General features: G+C 45.1%; 1 protein-coding gene across 1 annotated transcript; it reads left to right on the top strand.

Annotated features, from left to right (window-relative positions):
- Window positions 1-15,370: 15,370 nt before the first annotated feature.
- LOC125247166 lies at window positions 15,371-17,920 on the top strand. The gene is made up of 2 exons (XM_048158384.1): window positions 15,371-16,708; window positions 16,777-17,920. The coding sequence occupies exon 1, from the start codon at window positions 15,640-15,642 to the stop codon at window positions 16,453-16,455; it is 816 nt and encodes a 271-aa protein (XP_048014341.1). The 5' UTR covers window positions 15,371-15,639; the 3' UTR covers window positions 16,456-16,708; window positions 16,777-17,920.
- Window positions 17,921-20,296: the final 2,376 nt, after the last annotated feature.

The following is a 20,296-nucleotide window of genomic DNA, read 5'->3' as shown; positions in this document are numbered from 1 at the left end:
GTTGTTGAGTAGTTATATCTAAACCCTGATTGACAGGGAGATAAAATATTATTGTTGTTGACATATGATGATAGTTGATTAAACATTAGTTTTTCAAATATCTTTTGGACAGCACATATAATTGAAATAGGTCTATAATTGTTGATATCTGTAGAATCCCCCCCTTTGAACACTGGTGTTAATCTGGCACATTTCCAGATAGATGGCAATGAATTGGTTGTAAAAGACAAGTTAAAAAGCTCTGCCAAGGGATACATAAGAATATAGTCAGCATATTTTATAAATTTTGCTTCAATGCCGTCAGGCCCAGCACTCGTATTGGTTTTCATTTTACGTATAACTTTAAGCACTTCCTGTGGTGAGATCATTTTAAAACAAAAAAGATGTGAGGGAGTTTCATTTTGATAAGCTGTATTCAAATATGGTGATGGTCGTGACTGGCTAATATTTGAAAAATGTTCATTAAAAATATGGGATATTTCTTCTGGCTTAGAGATAAAACCATCATTTACACAGATCTGTTTAATCAGATTTTTGTTGTTCCGATTAAGAACTGCATTTAGCTTTTTCCAAAAATGCCTTGGGTTATTGGTTTCTTGGGATAGGCTATTTTTATAATAATTGGATTGAGCATTTCTAGTTCTAGTTTTGCAGTCATTACGTAAGCGCCTGTAAACCCCCCAGTCATCAGGGTGTTTACTGTTATGATATTTATCCCATGCTTTATCTCTTAGTTTATAAAGGCTCAGTAAATCAGAGCTCAACCATGGCAGAGTCCTTCCCTTAACCCTTTGAACTTTATATGGGGCATGTTTATCAATCACATTCATCACCTCAGAATAAAAAAATTCCCAGGCATCATCAATTGAAGGGATTAATGACATACGATCCCATTGTATATTGAGTAAGTCATTTCTAAAGTAGTCAAGATTAAATTTTTTACATTGCCTAAATTTTATAAATTTAGGCAATAATTTTGGTACTTTAATTTTCCACACACAGTATACAATGGAATGGTCACTCATACAGTCCGACATTACCCCCGAAGTAATTATTCGTTCTGGGTTGGTGACCAAAATCCAATCCAGAAGTGATGATGATTGGCCGTTAACCCTGGTAGTCTCATTAATTAGCTGAGTTAAATTTACACTTTTAATTAAGTTCTTGTCCTTAGTAGAAGAATGGTCAAGCCAATTTCTATTGAAGTCACCTAGAATTATTAATTCTTTTATGTTACTTTTGTCTAATGAGCCAATTGTATTTAGGATATTTGACAATGAGTCAGTTGGAGCAGAGGGGGGCCTATAAATACTACCCACAATTAATGACTTATTGGCATGAAATGTTATTTTAACAAAAATACTTTCAAAATGAATTGGCTCAATTGAAGATACAATACATTTAGAATTGAGACTCATGTCCACATAGATCACTACCCCACCTCCTCTCGTACCTCTGTCAGCTCTATACATTGTAAATCCTTCAATTATCATTTCAGTATCTGCAATATTAGAATGTAGCCAAGTCTCAGAAATTGTTATAATATTTGGTTTGTAGATAGTGACCCAGGCCCGTAGAAGGTTGATTTTCAAGGGTAAACTCCTTATATTTAGGTGAATTATTTTTAGGCCTTTTACTAGTTCTATTATATTATCTAGTTTAATATATTCTTAAAAGTGGGATTTCACTGAGATAGGAGTTAGGCGACGGTGAGCAGGGCAACCTAGACAAACATACACACACATACCAGACATATACATAGACATACATTCTGTCACAAACATAGACATCCAGAGACGAAGACAAACAACGACTTGTGTGCGACATATTTTGTATTCTTGCATGTTTCAGCAGATCCAGGTATCATTGAAGAAAAAATGGAAATAATGGCTTATAATGTTACAGTAGAGACACCGGAGACAGATGTAAATGCAGTTTGGATGTTTATTTAGAAAAATCAGCAGAGCAACAGGTAAGTGCAATGATGGTAATGAAGATCTTGAGGATGAAAGAGAGGTAATACTGTCCTTGTTTGTATTGCAGATGCAGTTTGATGAAGACGTTGGAGTTGGCAGACGGGAACACTCACACACACAGGTAGGTAGAGACACGAGGAGACCAGGAGACGATGGAGACGATGGAGAGTATGGAGACAGGTAAGTGTCGTTTTGGGAGTCCTTGAGGTAAGCATACAACTAGTGTATCATGAACGAGACCGGACAATGTGTGTGTGTGAGTGTGGGGCTTAAGTAGTGAGGTGATCATGGTGATAATGAGTTGCAGGTGGCGGTGATCAGTACTCTGGTGATTGGGTGCGTGGGTAAGGGAGTGAGGTGGAACCTGACGTGTCTGTGACAGTACCCCCCCTCCCACGGCCCGCTCCTGAGGGCCGAGGACCCCGACGTCGTGGTGGTCGTCCTCGAGGTCGTGGGGCAGGTCTGTCTGGGTGGTTGGTGTGGAAAGTCTGTAACAGAGTAGGATCAAGGATATCATTCTTGGGGACCCATGAGCGTTCCTCGGGGCCATAGCCTTCCCAATCCACCAGGTATTCTAAGAGACCACCACGGCGCCGGGAGTCCAGGATCTCTCGCACCACGTAAGCAGTTCCATCGTCCAGGATGAGTGGAGGGGGGGCTCGGCGGCTGCCACGTCAGGTTCTGTGGAAGGAAGAACAGAAGGGTGGTGAGGTTTTAATAGTGACACGTGGAAAGTGGGATGAATTCTTTTGTACTGTGCAGGGAGTTGTAGTCTGTAGGTGACGGGGTTGATCTGTCGAAGGATGGTGAACGGGCCAATGAAGCGGGGACTCAGCTTCTTGCAGGGCAGGCGCATCCTGATGTCTCTGGTGGACAGCCAGACCTTCTGCCCCGGTTGGTAGGTTGGAGCTTGGGAGCGCCGAAGGTCGGCTGTCATCTTGCGCCTGCGCAGGGCTCTCTGCAGCTGGTGGTGAGCTGAGTCCCATACCCTCTCGCTCTCCCGGAACCAGTAGTCAACTGCAGGAACGTTGGAGGGTTCCCCGTCCCAGGGGAACAGTGGGGGTTGGAAACCGAGTACGCATTGGAAAGGTGTTAATCCAGTAGTGGCTTGACGGAGGGAGTTCTGGGCGTACTCGGCCCAACCCAGGTACTGGTTCCAGGAGTTCTGGTGGCCGTGACAGAAGGTACGCAGGAAGCGGCCGATCTCCTGGATCTTCCGTTCCGTCTGCCCGTTCGACTGAGGATGGTATCCAGACGATAGGCTGACGGTCACACCCAGGAGGGAGAAGAACGCCTTCCAGACTCGAGAGACGAATTGAGGTCCTCTGTCAGAGACTATATCTTCGGGGATTCCATAGTGACGAAAGACATGGTTGAACATTAATTCCGCTGTGGCCATGGCAGTCGGTAGACCTTCCAGGGGTATTAGACGGCAGGCTTTGGAGAAACGGTCCACGACGACCAGAATGCAGGTGTGACCATCAGACTCTGGGAGATCCGTGACGAAATCCACTCCCAGGTGTGACCAGGGTCTCTCAGGAACGGGCAGAGGATTGAGCTTGCCGGTTGGTAGATGGCGTGGGCTCTTGGAGATGGCGCACTCCCTGCAGCCCTGCACGTACCTTCTGACGTCGCTGGCCATGTTGGGCCACCAGAAGCGCTGTTTAAGCAGCGAGAGGGTCTCATTGACCCCCGGGTGACCAGTGCCAAGTGAAGAGTGAACGGAGTGCAGGAGTGGAGTGCGTCGTGTCCGGGTGATGTAGCGTAAGCCTTGGGGGCAACCCGGCGGAGTGCGTGAGGAGGCATTGGAGGAGGGTAAGGTCTCTTCTGACCATTCGATGGGGCTCACGAAGAGGGTATCAGGCAGGATAGGTTCAGGTTCGTCGTTCTTTTCCTCGGGGGCGTGGAGACGTGAGAGAGCATCGGCTTTAATGTTCTTGACACCAGGGCGGTATGAAATTGTGAAGTTGAATCGTGAGAAGAACATCGCCCACCGGGCTTGACGAGGGTTGAGTCGCTTGGCAGCTTTCAGATACTCGAGGTTCTTATGGTCGGTTAGAACTTGGAATGGGTGGTTTGCCCCCTCCAACCAATGCCTCCACTCTTCAAGGGCGAGCTTTACAGCCAGGAGTTCGCGATCCCCGATATCATAGTTCACCTCCGCCGGGTTGAGCTTACGGGAGAAGAAGGCGCATGGATGGAGCCTACTTGGGTTCCCCTGCTGCTGTGATAGTACCGCTCCCACTCCGGTGGTGGAGGCGTCCACCTCCACGACGAATGGGAGGTCTGGATTGGGGTGGACGAGGAGGGGAGCGGTGGTGAAGGCCTTCTTGAGTGACTCGAAAGCTTCTGTGGCAGGCTGGGACCAGGACAGAGACTTGGGCTGCTTCCGGAGGAGGTTGGTGAGTGGACTGACTATGGTGCTGTAATTCTTGATGAATCGGCGGTAGAAATTGGAAAATCCGAGGAAACGTTGGAGTTCTTTTATGGTACTTGGAGTGGGCCAGTTCTGGATGGCAGAGACCTTCCCCTCGTCCATCCGGATGCCACTGTGGTCAATCACATATCCTAGGAAGTGGACTGAGGGCTGATGGAACGAGCACTTCTCTGCTTTTAGGAAGAGATGGAACTGCCGTAAGCGCTTGAGGACCTCCGCAACGTGGTGGCGATGTTCGGCCAAGCTCCGGGAGTAGATGAGGATGTCATCAATATACACGAGAACGAACTTGTGGAGGAACTCCCGGAGCACCTCATGGATAAAGTCCTGGAATACGGAGGGGGCGTTGACCAGGCCATACGGCATAACTAGGTATTCATAGTGGCCGGTGGGCGTGACGAAGGCGGTCTTCCACTCGTCCCCCTCGCGTATCCGGATGAGGTTGTACGCGCTGCGGAGGTCCAGCTTGGTGAACACAGTGGCACCGCGGAGATGTTCCAGAGCCGCTGGGACGAGGGGAAGTGGATACCGGAATTTGACTGTGATCTTGTTTAATGAGCGGTAATCAATGCAAGGCCTCAAGCCTCCGTCCTTCTTGGCCACGAAGAAGAAGCTTGAAGCAGCAGGGGAAGTAGACGGGCGGATGTATCCTTGATTAAGGGCCTCTTTGATGTATTCCTCCATGGCCTTCTCCTCCGGTACTGACAGGGGGTATATGCGTCCCCTGGGCACTGGTTCACCCGGTAACAGATCGATGGCACAGTCCCATGGCCGGTGTGGAGGAAGCTTGGAGGCGCGTTGCGGGCAGAAGACGTCACTGAAGGGGGCGTAGTCGGGTGGAACTTCGACGGAGCGTTTTTCCATGGGGCTTTCGATGGAGGTAGCGTTGATAGAGAGACTTGTTGAGAGAGGAGATCTTGGAATGGGAAGTTCTGGAAAACAGCCAGGGAAACAGTGGTCGCCCCACTTCAGGACTTCGCCCGTGCGCCATGAGATGTTGGGATTGTGGAGTTCCAGCCACGGGCGCCCTAGAACCACGTCAGCGGTGGATTCCTCCAGAACCAGCAGATGGATGGATTCGGTGTGGAAGATACCCACGTGCAGTTGAAGGGGTCCAGTGACGCGTCGAATCGTCTTGCGGCTCAGGGGTTTGCCCGTGATAGAGTGGACCTGGTAGTTAATCGGAGAAGGCGAGGTCTTAATCCCGAGGTGTCGACAGAGGGCGCCGGAGATGAAATTTCCTGCTGACCCTGAATCGAGGAGCGCCACCACTGGAATGGAAGCATTAGCAGCAGTAAGGTTTACTACAGTAGTGAGTGGTTTCATCTTTTGGATAGAGGGAATGATAGCACTCACCACAGGTCGAGGAGGACGGGTTGGGCATGTGGAGATGACATGCCCAGGAGATCCACAGTATAAGCATAGATTCAGGGTCAGCCTTCTCTGTCTTTCTGTGGGTGACAAACGGGAGTTATCCACTTGCATGGGCTCGGGGGCTGGTTCTGGGGAGCTGACGGGTTCGGACCGACGGAGGAGAGGTGTAGCCTGTGACTGGCCCTGGTGCTCGAGGAGACACGACTGCATACGAGAACCCACGCGGATGGCGAGTTGGATGAATCTTTCAAGTCCTATGGAGTCCTCGTATGCAGCGAGATGCAGCCGCACGTTTGGCTCCAGACCTTGTCGAAAGGTAGTGATGAGGGCTTGTTCGTTCCATCCGCTGGTTGCGGCGAGCGTTCTGAACTGCAAGGCATAATCGTTAACAGTCTTATTTCCTTGTTTTAAATTATACAATTTCTCACCAGTTGAAGAATCTGCCAAAGGTTTTCCGAAGACTTCTCTGAAGTGGGTAACGAATGCCGTGTAGGATTTGACAACTGATCCATTTTGAGTCCAGAGCGAATCTGCCCATTGTAGGGCCTTACCTTGCAGTTGGGAGATAATGAACGCTATTTTCGCCGTATCGGTGGGGTAAGAGGTGCGGCTGCATCTCCAGGACCAGCTCACACTGAAGGAGGAATCCGCTGCAATCCTCCGCCGATCCTGAGTAGGGCGCCGGTTTGGCCATGGGACTGGCGGTGAATACCGGCGAAGTAGAGGTGACTGTGGCGGCGGTGGCAGCAGCGGTGGCTGGTGCTGGTGATGGTGACGGTGGTTGAGGGGTGAGTGCTCGCCGAACTGCATCCACGAGCTCCTGGAAAGGGTCTTGACGGCTCATGCTGATTGTAAGCTGTTATGGTCCGGTCTTCTGTTACAGTAGAGACACCGGAGACAGATGTAAATGCAGTTCGGATGTTTATTTAGAAAAATCAGCAGAGCAACAGGTAAGTGCAATGATGGTAATGAAGATCTTGAGGATGAAAGAGAGGTAATACTGTCCTTGTTTGTATTGCAGATGCAGTTTGATGAAGACGTTGGAGTTGGCAGACGGGAACACTCACACACACAGGTAGGTAGAGACACGAGGAGACCAGGAGACGATGGAGACGATGGAGAGTATGGAGACAGGTAAGTGTCGTTTTGGGAGTCCTTGAGGTAAGCATACAACTAGTGTATCATGAACGAGACCGGACAATGTGTGTGTGTGAGTGTGGGGCTTAAGTAGTGAGGTGATCATGGTGATAATGAGTTGCAGGTGGCGGTGATCAGTACTCTGGTGATTGGGTGCGTGGGTAAGGGAGTGAGGTGGAACCTGACGTGTCTGTGACATATAAAGAAAAAAACAGAAAAAAAAACAAAAAAAAAAAAAAAAAAAAAAACAAAGAGAACCCTAGTTTGAATAAATGATAGGCACAACATATCAAATTAAATTACTATTTCATCTTTCTATTTTACCAGTATCAGCTGTAACCAAAAGCAAGGGCCTATGAGAAATCTGCATTCCAATTTTACAACAATTATTACATCATCACGTTATAGGTGTATGCACTTTACAACAAATAGCAATGTCTCCTGCTCAATTATGCAGTTTATCAGAAGCTTTGCCAAGTCTTCAAGTAGAAGTCATCATAACTGTTTTCTAATGGAAGCAAATATTTCCAGTGTTCTCAGTCTATATCCAAACAAGTTTAGTGTCACATTCTAATTGATAAGGCCACATTGACCGTTCATAGTACTCACTACTCCATAGATGTGAGAGACTCCTCCCGACGAATGTAGTTTTGTTCCCAGGCAGGAAAGTTGAAGTGCGATGCGCCTTCTCAATAGAAGCCGGAGTCGGAAAACTTTCCTTGCCCAGGAGCTGTGGAATTAACTGGTTCATAAATGCAATGGTGTCCCTGCCTTCAGACTTTTCAGGAATATTTAAGAACCGGAGATTACAAGCACGGCTCCTGTTTTCAGCATCGTCAACTTTGGCTCTGAGGTAAATATTTTCCTTTTCAAGTAGCTTCACGCGTTTGGTGAGATCCTCGACATTGTCCTCGTTGGAGCTCACTCTTTGTTCCAGCATATTTATCTGGTCACTTATTGTTGACATAGAGCCTTGTATTTTTTCAATGCTTGCTTGTATTGGTGCAATTTTTGCATCAATATGTGCATAGATATCAGTTTTAGTCTGAAGAATTGCATCCCAAATATGCTTGAGTGTAATATCTGCGGCTTGCTCCATTGTTTGCTGGTGTGGTCTTGAGTATTCTCAGTATGGTTGTCTCAAAATTACTTCATTAAGGAGCTTTGTTGTTTAGTTATTTAACAAACCGATCAGATATGCAGAATATCAATGGTTAGTAGCCAATTTAATCAGAAAACCCTGGATCTGCAACACACACTCAGAGTCAGGCAGCCATCTTGTCAATAAACAAATGAGAACGTATGTTCAATTTTTAGTAGGCAAGAAATCACATGCAAAAAGTCAGCTTAGATCTTTAAAGTAAATGAAAGTGTACATGTGATATTCTGAAAACAAACTCTCATCTTTATCTACAGAGAAAAGGACAGCTACTGACCTTTAACTCTGTGTAGACAAATAGTGGGCCAAGACAACTGATATTTAACATCCAGTGGCACATACACCCACTCAAACTGAGGGAGAGTTACTGTAAACTGCTGTTTGCATTTGTCTACACAATATAACTAAACATGGCTACTGAAAGTCACCGAAAATCTGTTGTGTAAAATTAAATATGCAAGACACTTCCTGCTACCTGATATTATCTAAACAGATGGGCAGTGTCATTTATTTCATATGTATATACAGTGCCACTTGAAAGTTTGTGAACCCCTTACAGAATCTGTGAAAATGTGAAAACATTTAACAAAATAAGAGGGATCATACAAAATGCATATTATTTTTTTTTATTTAGTACTGTCTTGAGTGAGATATTTTACATAAAAAAAAATGTTTGCATTTAGTTCACAAGACAAAAAAAAAAAAAAAAAAGCTGAATTTATTAAAATAACCCCGTTCAAAAGTGTGTGAACCATCCACGACTATTTTTGTGTTTTGTGATGGTTGTTCATGAGTCTCTTGTTTGTCCTGAGCAGTTAAACTGAGCTCTGTTCTTCAGAAAAATCCTCCAGCTCCTGCAGATTCATCAGTTTTCAAACATTTTCTGTATATTTGAACCCTTTCCAGCAGTGACTGAATGATTTTGAGATCCGTCTTTTCACACTGAGGACGACTGAGGGACTCAAACTCAACTATTAAAAAAGGTTCAAACATTCACTGATGCTCCAGAAGGAAACATGATGCATTAAGAGCCGGGGGGTGCCCTAGTGAAAAAAATAATTATGCTAAGTATACTTGCAGCCAGACTAATTATCAGTATATTTCAAGTGTGTTAATGATTAGTTAAAGTGTGCTATTTTGAAACAACTAATTTTGTGCTAAGTATATTTTAGTTGTAATTACGTTGTATAAAATCACAACTTTAAGTATATTTAGAATACTTTTGGGTGCTAAATTGGAACAACTTCAAGTATGCTTATGTAGTGGGATGAACGGTGTGCGTTCTTTAAATTGGCCACAAGTGCACGAATTGTCCAATCATATACTTTCACGGCTATATAAAAGGGGACTTTTAAAGCACTATTGTGTGTTTGCTCACCGCTGTGCATCGCTGTGCGTCACTGCCCGAGGCCCGCCCATTCCGGTTTTTGGCTCTTTCCGTCTGTCAGGTATGTGTTTGCTAACTAGTGAGCATTAGAATGCGTGTCTGAGGTAACTGGTTTTATTTGGGTTGTAGTTTCCGACGAAAATCATTCATAGTGTTTGGTTGGCGGCTGCTCCTGCTGTGATTATATCCTTTTGTGAGTTTGATGTCCGAGTGTGCGTGCGGACTGACTCGTGACTATAGCGACAATATGGAGGTATGTGTAACTATCACTAAGGTCTATACTATTTTTACGTGGTAAGTAATTTAATGTTTACATTTTTTTTTTTTTTTTAGGAAGAATAGCTGATTTTAGGATCCATTGCACGTCGTGCAGCCTGTGGGGCAACATTCTTTGATGCTGCTGTTTTGTTTACGTTTGTTTCTGTGATCTGTCTCCGACTATTCAAGGTCACCATCGGCGCGATAGCGCACTGTTCATCGGTCCTTCTCGTTGGGTCAGCGCTTTTGTGTTTGGTTCATTTGTTTTATTTTTTTCTTTGGATTTGATGTTTATTTGGATGTGTTGTAATTGCTCTTTGTGTATTTTGTTGTTCAAGTTTATTTTTCAGTTATTCATTTGTTTACTTGGTTTATTTTGTTGATTATTTGTGTTAATCATTTGTATGTATTTTTTTTTTTTTCATTTTGTTGTTTAATATGTATTTTGCTCATGTTTTGTTGATTATATCAGTATGGCACTGGGAGCGAACATCTCCCATTGAGACTGTTCCTAACCTTCATCAGTAGGTCTTGATCTTCTGGTCTCATACTTATAGTCCTATCTGTTTGTGTTACTGCAATTAAAGTATTTATTATTATTATTATTATTATTATTATTATTATTTTCTCTTGTGTTTGAGGTTTTGGGTTAATTTTTGCTTCTTGTTGTAGGAACCGAGGCTTCAGGCAGGTCACTGGTTGGCCCTCGTGTGCGGTGGTGGGACTCTGTCACGGAGTGCTGTGTGTTCACGCTTGACGTGAGTGTGTGTGTGTGTGTGTGTGTGTGTGTGTGTGTGTGTGTGTGTGTGTGTGTGTGTGTGTGTAGTGAGACCTGTGCACCTGGTGGTAAGATCTTTTGCGATTATTGTAGCCGTGTGCTCATCACACTAGTTACCTGCCCTAGGTAAGCCTCGGTTTCCCTTTGGTTGTTTTTGTTTTCTTTGTTTTTTTTCTTTCTTCATCCATCTCCATATAAAATATGCCCAGCCTGCAGGAATGTTTTAAGATTTGTGCTTGATTATTGTTGAAATAAAGTTTTGTATTTTGTTATCCACGTCTCAGGCCTCCATATTTGAAACCACGTTCTTGTGTGCCCATTTAAAGGTGATCAATTTATAAATATCTTTCCCTGGTTGACAGGGTGGCGTAGTCAGTTTATTGAGAGTTTTGTTGAAATACCAAACTGCCACATTTTTGGCTTAGTCGGCAGGGTTGTTTCTCTTTGTGGGGCTGAGACGTGGATGCTTATTGTAATTTAAGTAAAGACTTTAATTGTGGATGAATTAGTGGGTTTTGTTTCTATGCTTTTGTTGTTGTTGTTGTTGTTGTTGTTTTTCTTTTTCTCTTTTTATAGTGTGTGAAACAAAGCAGCAGTGTCATTTCAGTGGACTTGGAGTATTCCAGTAGCGGGTTTCCCTACTTACCTGACTTATTTCAAGATTGGTTGGTAAGTTTTGGTTGGTAAACAAAACAAAATGGAAGAGGAATTGCGGGAATTAAGGGATCTTGTTGCTCAGTTAAGGGCAGATAACGAGAAGTTGCGCCAGGAGCAGGGCCAGGCTGGTCCCTCCAGTCCAATAGCTGGTCCCTCTCGGGAGTCTTTAGTGCCCCCCACTGATCCATCCATGGGTGCTAGTGCCACATTAACTGAACGCCTTGTGTTTATTCCAAGGGATAGAAAATGTCCAATATTCGATGGTAGATCGGGTATTGGCATTAATGAATGGATCGAGGAAGCAAAAGCTTGCATAAGAACTCGTCATTTGTCAGTGTCAGATCAGGCGTTTTTCCTATTCGATCACCTCGGAGGGAATGCACGTGAGGAGGTTAGGCATCGCCCTGTTTCTGAGCGCGGAGACCCAGAGAAAAATTTTTCCATTTTGCAAGAGCTATATGGATGCTCGCAGTCTTATGTTGCCCTGCAGGAAGCCTTTTTCTCTAGGAGGCAACAGGAGGGCGAAACTTTGTTGGAGTTCTCCTTGGCCCTAATGGGCCTCCTAGAGAAAGTAAGACAGAAGTCCCCTACTGCTATGCCAAATGCAGAGATTTTATTGAGAGATCAATTTGTCGAATATGTTTGCGACGCTTCCCTTCGCCGTGAATTGAAGCAATTGGTTCGTCACCAGCCCCATTCTACACTCTTGGAGGTGCATGGCGAAGCTATCCGTTGGGAGCAGGAGGGAATGCCAGGTGGAGCAAGGGGTCGGAGCCTTTCTGTCCCTTTGGCGCATGGGTTTCAGTATGAAGTGCAGGGGCATTGTAGTTCTGCTGAGAAGTCGGAAATGGGGGAGCTTAGAGAAATGTTAAAGTCACAACAGGAGCAATTAAATCAGCTCACCCGGAGTATTGCCCGTTTGCAGGGCCCCCATTCTCGCCCTCGTACACAATCTTTTCGCAGTGGGCCTATTATATGTAGGCGGTGTCAAAAACCAGGCCATTTTGCACGGGAATGTGAAGGGGAACGGGTCACGTCCGGGTCGCCATTGCAGCCTCGTGTTGATCAAGTAGTTGGTGGTGGGCAGCCGCAAGCTAATAATGTGTCGGAAAACTAGTTCCCGCCGTGCTGAAGAGCCACAGCTCGGTTGGGAAAAGGACTGGCTCAGACGGTAAGAAACCCAGTTCAGTTCCAAATTTAATGTCCCCTTGTCCGCATCTAGATGTTTCAATTGGTGGCGTGTCGGTCCCTTGTCTAATTGATACCGGTTCAATGGTATCAACTATTACGGAAAGTTGTTTTGCCCAACATTTTGAGCCATGGGGTCAAGAACGGTTGAGGTCGTGTTCATGGTTGCAGCTAAGGGCTGCCAATGGGCTTTCAATTCCATATATTGGTTATATGGAATTGGATATTGAGCTCTGTGGTAGGATAGTACCGCGATGTGGGGTATTGGTGGTCAGGGATCCTCCTGGTGGCTTACGCTCTCGAGTCCCTGGTGTGTTGGGGATGAATGTCCTCGGGCGATGCTACCAGGAGCTCTTTGGACAGCATGGCCCCTCTTTGTTTGACTTTCCTCCGGTTTCTAGTGCGCCACTTTCAGTTTTTCAAGCATTGCAACATTGCCATCAAGGTAATGAGCAACCTCCCATTGAGTGTGAGACTAAGGTAAGGGTGCGCGGTCCTCGGGCATGTCACGTCACAAGTGGTACTATTAAGCTGGTTGCGGCAACTTGTGCAGAACAGTTGGCAGGTAGTACCGTACTGTTTGAGCCCTCTGAGTCTGGGCTACCTGAAGGGTTGTTAGCCTCCCCTGCCTTGGTGCGAGTGGTTAGAGGCTCAGTTTATGTGCCTGTGGTCAACGTAGGCACGTCTGATGTCCTGCTTTTTCCACGCAGACTATTAGGTACCCTGGTTAGAGTTCATGTGGTAAGTTTGCCAGCAGGTGTTACTGAAGTTACACCCACTACAGGAAATGTCTATTGTCAAGCCACCCTAGCAGCTAGCTCCACTGTTTTAAAGCAGATTGCAGAGGTAGATCTGACTGCATTGCCAGAATTAGAACAAGACAGTGTGAGGGCCTTGCTTAGAAAGTACCAGATGGTGTTTTCTGAACATGATGGCGATCTGGGATGTACAAGTCTCATCTCCCATGATATCCCATTGTTGGATGACGTTCCGGTGCGGCAGCGACATCGCCGTATACCCCCCTCCGAATATGAGGTTGTTAGGGCCCACATTAATCAACTGCTGGAGTCTCAGGTAATTAGGGAAAGTTGCAGTCCGTATGCCTCCCCAATTGTCTTGGTAAAAAAGAAGGATGGTGGTCTACGCTTGTGCGTTGACTACCGCCAGTTAAACGCCAAGACTAGAAGGGATGCGTTTCCCTTGCCTCGGATTGAGGAGTCGCTGGATGCGTTGACAGGGGCCTGTTGGTTTTCCACTATGGATTTAGCTAGTGGTTATAACCAGGTCCCTGTCACAGAGGGGGATAAGCCGAAGACCGCTTTTTGCACCCCATTCGGCTTGTTTGAATGGAATCTAATGCCTTTTGGGTTGTGCAATGCTCCCTCTACCTTCCAGCGACTTATGGAGAGATTATTTGGTGATCAGCAATGCCAGTCTTTACTTTTATATCTAGATGATATTGTGGTGTTCTCTACCTCTATTGCTCAACATTTGGAGAGGTTGGAGGTCGTTTTAGGCCGTCTTGAACAGGAAGGGTTAAAGGCTAGGCTAGATAAGTGTGCCTTTCTCCAACAAGAGGTGAAATATCTGGGTCATGTGATCTCCTCAAGGGGAGTGGCAACTGACCCTAGTAAGATCGAGGCTGTGGCCCAGTGGCCTCGCCCCTCTAGTGTCACAGAACTGCGATCCTTCCTGGGTTTTTGCAGCTACTACCGGCGGTTTGTAGAGGGGTTTGCAAAGTTGGCTGCCCCTCTGCATAAGCTGGTAGGAGAATTCGCTGGTGCAAAGGGTAAACAGACAGGTAAGAGCTTTAATAGTGCTTGGAGTGAAAGATGCCAGGTGAGCTTTGAGGGGTTAAAACGGAAACTTACCACCACACCAGTACTTGCGTATGCGGATTTCTCCAAACCTTTCATCCTGGAGGTGGATGCCAGCCATCAAGGTCTAGGGGCGGTCCTTTCCCAGGAAAATGAAGGTAAGGTAAGACCAGTTGCATATGCCAGTCATAGTTTAAGGCCCACTGAGCGCAACATGTCCAATTATAGCTCTATGAAGCTGGAGTTTGTTGCGCTCAAGTGGGCCATGACAGAGAATTTCCGCGAATACCTGCTGGGTAATAAGTGCGTGGTATTTACCGATAATAACCCCCTTAGCCACCTGACTTCTGCAAAGCTTGGTGCGACTGAGCAGCGTTGGGCTTCTCAGCTGGCTGCATTCGACTTTGAGATCAAGTATCGTTCAGGTAAGAGTAATAAAAATGCTGATGCGCTTTCACGGAGGGATCCCCTGGAACCTGTGGTTTTGGACAGGTTGGCCCCAGGTACTGCAATTCCTGAGTCTTTGCGGCCATTAACTGGGTTGGATACTGCTGAAATAGTGACCCAATGTGTGATTTCTACTCTTCCTGGTTATTCAGCTGGTGAGTTGGGTTCATTGCAGGCAGCTGACCCGGTTATTTGGGAAGTGTTGCGATTTTGGAAACAAGGTACTCGCCCAGGCCCTGATGAACGGCGCCAAATGACCAAGGCAGCCTTAACGTTGCTTCGCCAGTGGGATCGGTTGGGGGAGCTAGATGGTATGCTTTATCGCCTTGTTCACTGCCCTAATGGTAAGGAGGAGGTGTTGCAGTTGGTTTTGCCTGCTGCTTTGAGGTCAGAGGTGTTAAGGCAATTGCACCAACAACATGGACACCAGGGCAGAGAGCGTACTCTTGAGTTAGTGCGGCAAAGGTGTTATTGGCCGGGGTTGTCCTCAGATGTGGCAAGTTGGTGTCAAGAGTGTGATCGGTGCCAGGCAGCCAAGGACACCCAGCCACTTACTCAGACGTTCATGGGCGGTTAATGTCATCTAGGCCAAATGATATCCTGGCAGTGGATTTCACCGTGTTAGAGCCCACAAATTCTGGCACTGAAAACATCTTGGTGATGACTGATGTATTCAGTAAGTATACCCTGGCTGTTCCGACAAGGGATCAGCGAGCTGAGACTGTGGCACAAGCTCTTGTGACTGAATGGTTCTACAGGTTTGGTAGAACCAGACCAGGGTAGAAATTTTGAGTCCCTGTTGATACGCCAGTTATGTGAGCTCTACGGTGTGGTGAAGTCTCGTACTACTCCCTATCACCCGGCTGGTAACGGCCAGTGTGAACGTTTTAATCGCACCTTACACAATCTGTTGCGCACTCTGCCAGTATCCAGGAAACGAGATTGGGTGGCTTGTCTTCCCCAGGTGGTGTTCAGTTATAATAGCACTCCTCATCAGGGCACAGGGGAATCGCCACACTTTTTGATGTTTGGTCAGGAGCCACGATTGCCTGTTGATTTCCTGTTGGGAAGAGAACCACAGGTAAGAGAAGGTAGTGTGCATGACTGGGTCGTGGAGCATCAAACGAGGCTCCAAGTGGCCTTTGCAGGGGCACGTGAACGATTGCAGGTCATGGCTGATAGGCGCAAGGCCAATCATGATCAGTATGTCCGAGATGATCCACTGGTGGAGGGTCAGTTAGTGTACCTCCGCGATTATGGGGTAAGGGGCCGCCATAAAATCCAGGACCTGTGGAGCCCAGTGGTTTATCAAGTGATAAGGGCACCCAAGGAGGGTGGTGTAGTTTACACCATTGCGCCTCTAGATGACCTGACCAAGGTAAGGAATGTGCATCGTTCACTGTTAAAGCGTCGAGTCTGTAAAGAGACAGTGGTTGTTAATTATGGCAGTCCTTCACATGACCCAGTTGTGGAAGCATCATTGGTTGAGGAAGAGGATGAGGTAGATTTACTAGCTTTGGTGCAAGAACGGAATCAAGTTTGTGTTGATCCAGAACTTGGTGGGCCGGCATCTGGGGTGGAACTTGGTCCACAGGAGAGGGTGAGTGTTATGGGATCAACTCCAGTTAGTTTGCCAGGATTGCAGGTTCCAGCTAGGGATACAACCAGTTTACAGGAGTCGCAGCCTGAAGGCCTGGTTAGGGCAGAGGAGGGTGCCTTACGCAGGACGACACGTGCAAATGCTGGCCAGCACCCAAACCTGCATCACCTCCCCCGTTCAGTGGGCGAAACTGGTGAGGTTTATTTGCAGCAAATGCATGCCATGGTTAGGCATTTTTAGGCCTTGGGATTAGGTAATGCTGACCTTTAGTAGCAGGACCGTCGGGGCGACGATCCGTGAGTGGGGGGTAGATTGTAGTGGGATGAACGGTGTGCGTTCTTTAAATTGGCCACAAGTGCACGAATTGTCCAATCATATACTTTCACGGCTATATAAAAGGGGACTTTTAAAGCACTATTGTGTCTTTGCTCACCGCTATGCGTCACTGCCCGAGGCCCGCCCATTCCGGTTTTTGGCTCTTTCCGTCTGTCAGGTATGTGTTTGCTAACTAGTGAGCATTAGAATGCGTGTCTGAGGTAACTGGTTTTATTTGGGTTGTAGTTTCCGACGAAAATCATTCATAGTGTTTGGTTGGCGGCTGCCCTCTCACTCAACATGCTCCTGCTGTGATTATATCCTTTTGTGGGTTTGATGTCCGAGTGTGCGTACGGACTGACTCGTGACTACAGCGACAATATGGAGGTATGTGTAACTATCACTAAGGTCTATACTTTTTTTACGTGGTAAGTAATTTAATGTTTACATTTTTTTTTTTTTTAGGAAGAATAGCTGATTTTAGGATCCATTGCACGTCGTGCAGCCTGTGGGGCAACATTCTTTGATGCTGCTGTTTTGTTTACGTTTGTTTCTGTGATCTGTCTCCGACTATTCAAGGTCACCATCGGCGCGATAGCGCACTGTTCATTGGTCCTTCTCGTTGGGTCAGCACTTTTGTGTATTTTGTTGTTCAAGTTTATTTTTCAGTTATTCATTTGTTTACTTGGTTTATTTTGTTGATTATTTGTGTTAATCATTTGTATGTATTTTTTTTTGTTTAATTTTGTTGTTTAATATGTATTTTGCTCATGTTTTGTTGATTATATCAGTATGGCACTGGGAGCGAACATCTCCCATTGAGACTGTTCCTAACCTTCATCAGTAGGTCTTGATCTTCTGGTCTCATACTTATAGTCCTATCTGTTTGTGTTACTTCAATTAAAGTATTTATTATTATTATTATTATTATTATTTTCTCTTGTGTTTGAGGTTTTGGGTTAATTTTTGCTTCTTGTTGTAGGAACCGAGGCTTCAGGCAGGTCGCTGGTTGGCCCTCGTGTGCGGTGGTGGGACTCTGTCACGGAGTGCTGTGTGTTCACGCTTGACGTGAGTGAGTGTGTGTGTGTGTGTGTGTGTGTGTGTGTGTGTGTGTGTAGTGAGACCTGTGCACCTGGTGGTAAGATCTTTTGCGATTATTGTAGCCGTGTGCTCATCACACTAGTTACCTGCCCTAGGTAAGCCTCGGTTTCCATTTGGTTGTTTTTGTTTTCTTTGTTTTTTTTCTTTCTTCATCCATCTCCATATAAAATATGCCCAGCCTGCAGGAATGTTTTAAGATTTGTGCTTGATTATTGTTGAAATAAAGTTTTGTATTTTGTTATCCACGTCTCAGGCCTCCATATTTGAAACCACGTTCTTGTATGCCCATTTAAAGGTGATCAATTTATAAATATCTTTCCCTGGTTGACAGGGTGGCGTAGTCAGTTTATTGAGAGTTTTGTTGAAATACCAAACCGCCACACTTAGTACACTTTAAGTATATGCCAGACTAATTACATGCTTGATTAGTGATATTAAAGTGTACTTAGTTTGTGTTATAAGTATACTTTATTTGTGGTCAGACTGCCATCATCTCCATCGTCTACATCATTGAGCTCAGTGTTCAGGCCGATCATGCGCTGCGCTTCAGTCTGCCGGCTGTACTCAACCCCAGATACTCACCTGCAGGTGCACAGCTTACCTGATCTCACAACAGAACCACACTAAGAGCTCAAGATCATCATCATATATAGAGCTCAACAGGGACTGTCCATTCTGTCAATTAATTACACAAGAGTTTTTACCACTGTGTCTTTCTACATGCTTTAATGAATCAGTTATGTTTGATTTATGGGATCATCCTTGAGAGCCCAATCACATCTGAGCACATCAGAAAAGGCCAATGAAAACAGACATGTGACATTTCATGTGAAGCTACGCCCCTGGACATACGGGTATATAAGGCCGGCTCATGCCTGAGCACACTAGTGTTGTTTTTCTTTGACACAAACTTAACTGACTGGCTTCTCTCCTGTATGATTTCACATGAGTCTCTTCAGAATTCAGATCTGGACATGCGTCATGAGCTTCTAGAGCCTTTGTCCTCCTAACTGGACTCCTTTCCACAGACTGAACAGTAAATAACAAAAGTAAGACACAGGAATGTCCAGAGAAGGTTCTGGTCATGCTCAGTTCATCACAGGCACTGACCGCATGCAGCCCAAAGTAAGATCTGCTGTGGAAACAGAGTACAGTCTGTATATTCTCTCCCCCTTCACTAATCTACCCCTAAACCTTCTCTCAAATATATACTGGACACAGAATCACTGCCAGAAGATCTATAGTCTATCAATAAGTAAAAGAATAAGTAATGTAAATGACATAAATGAATAATAATAATAATAGAATAATGAATAAATGATAAATGGTGTAAAAATGAATGCTATTGAGAATCTTTAGATCCTTCATCCAGGTACACACACAGCTCAACAGTTCTGGAGTCAGTTTTCAGTACTCCAGATCAATGTCAGCTCTGATAGCGATAATGCACTGACGTACAGCACAACTGTTCCTTCGCTGACCAGAGTTTGAATCCCGTCTCGAGGTCCTTCACCGATCCTGTTCCCCTCTCTCCACCCTACGCTTTTCTGTCCATCTCAACTGTCCGATCCACTAAAGCACAAAATAACAAATTCATCAAATACTGATCGATGAACAAGCTTTATTTATTCTAGCCAGCACTAGTCAGACTAGTATGGAAGCTTGTTTCAGCCACTGAATACACAATAAAAAAGGTCATTGTGACATTTTATCTCACAATTCTGACTTTTTTCTTACAATTGTGTGATATAAAATCACAATTCATACTTTTTTCTCATAATTGTTAGTTTATATCTTATAACTCAAAATTGTTTTTATCAAGCGATTCTGACTTTACACTTCATAATTATGACTTTTCTCAGATTTACAAGTTCTAAACTTACATTTACAAGTTATAAAGTCAGAATTGTGTGATTAAAAACTCATGATCAGAATCACCAGTTTATGTAACACACAGTTGTGAGTTTATATCACACAAATCTGACTTTATAACTCAATTCTGACTGTATAACTCTGTAATGACTGAGGCAAATCAGACACAATTATTGGTTAGTTAACCAATAGTTTTAAGCTCACTCTGGAGTCTGTCCCCATCCCCCGGGAAGTTTTCAGTTACAAGTTTATTGCGCTGAGGAATGTGGTTGCCGCATGGAGAACAGAGTAGAGACACAGAAAATCTGCATCTTCCCTGCATTTTCCACACAGAACACAGACTCTATGGCATTAATGTATAGACAGACTGTGCTATAAATGATTCCTTCTCAGGAAATGGTATCCATTATTACTGATGTTGTATTGTACTCATTGTATTTACATGTTTGATGATTGTTAAATGTTATGACCTGCACGGTAACTTCAATCATGTCATGTTTAGTATCTATACGTTCGTAGCGGGAAGATTTAAATGCTTGTGTATGCGGTACATCCATACCTGTGCAACACATCAGTATTAAAAGAATATTTAATAGTTCTGATTCAAGAACTCAGCTTGTTAATCTTTCTGGGTTGTAAAAGCCCTGACAGGAGGGGTGTTGCCACCCAGAATTACAACATCTTCATTGGTCCGGTCAACAACTGAGAGGTGTGACTTTGACCAGAGGTTAAAAACCAGCGAACAGTGCCACTCCTTTGTGTGTGTGTGTGTGAGACCCTTTATGTATGTTAT

Source organism: Megalobrama amblycephala, linkage group LG15 (assembly GCF_018812025.1).
Source record: "Megalobrama amblycephala isolate DHTTF-2021 linkage group LG15, ASM1881202v1, whole genome shotgun sequence".
In the NCBI taxonomy this organism is placed as follows: Eukaryota; Metazoa; Chordata; class Actinopteri; order Cypriniformes; family Xenocyprididae; genus Megalobrama; species Megalobrama amblycephala.
Note: the sequence above shows the minus strand (reverse complement) of the source record. Positions and strands in the feature narration are given on the sequence as shown.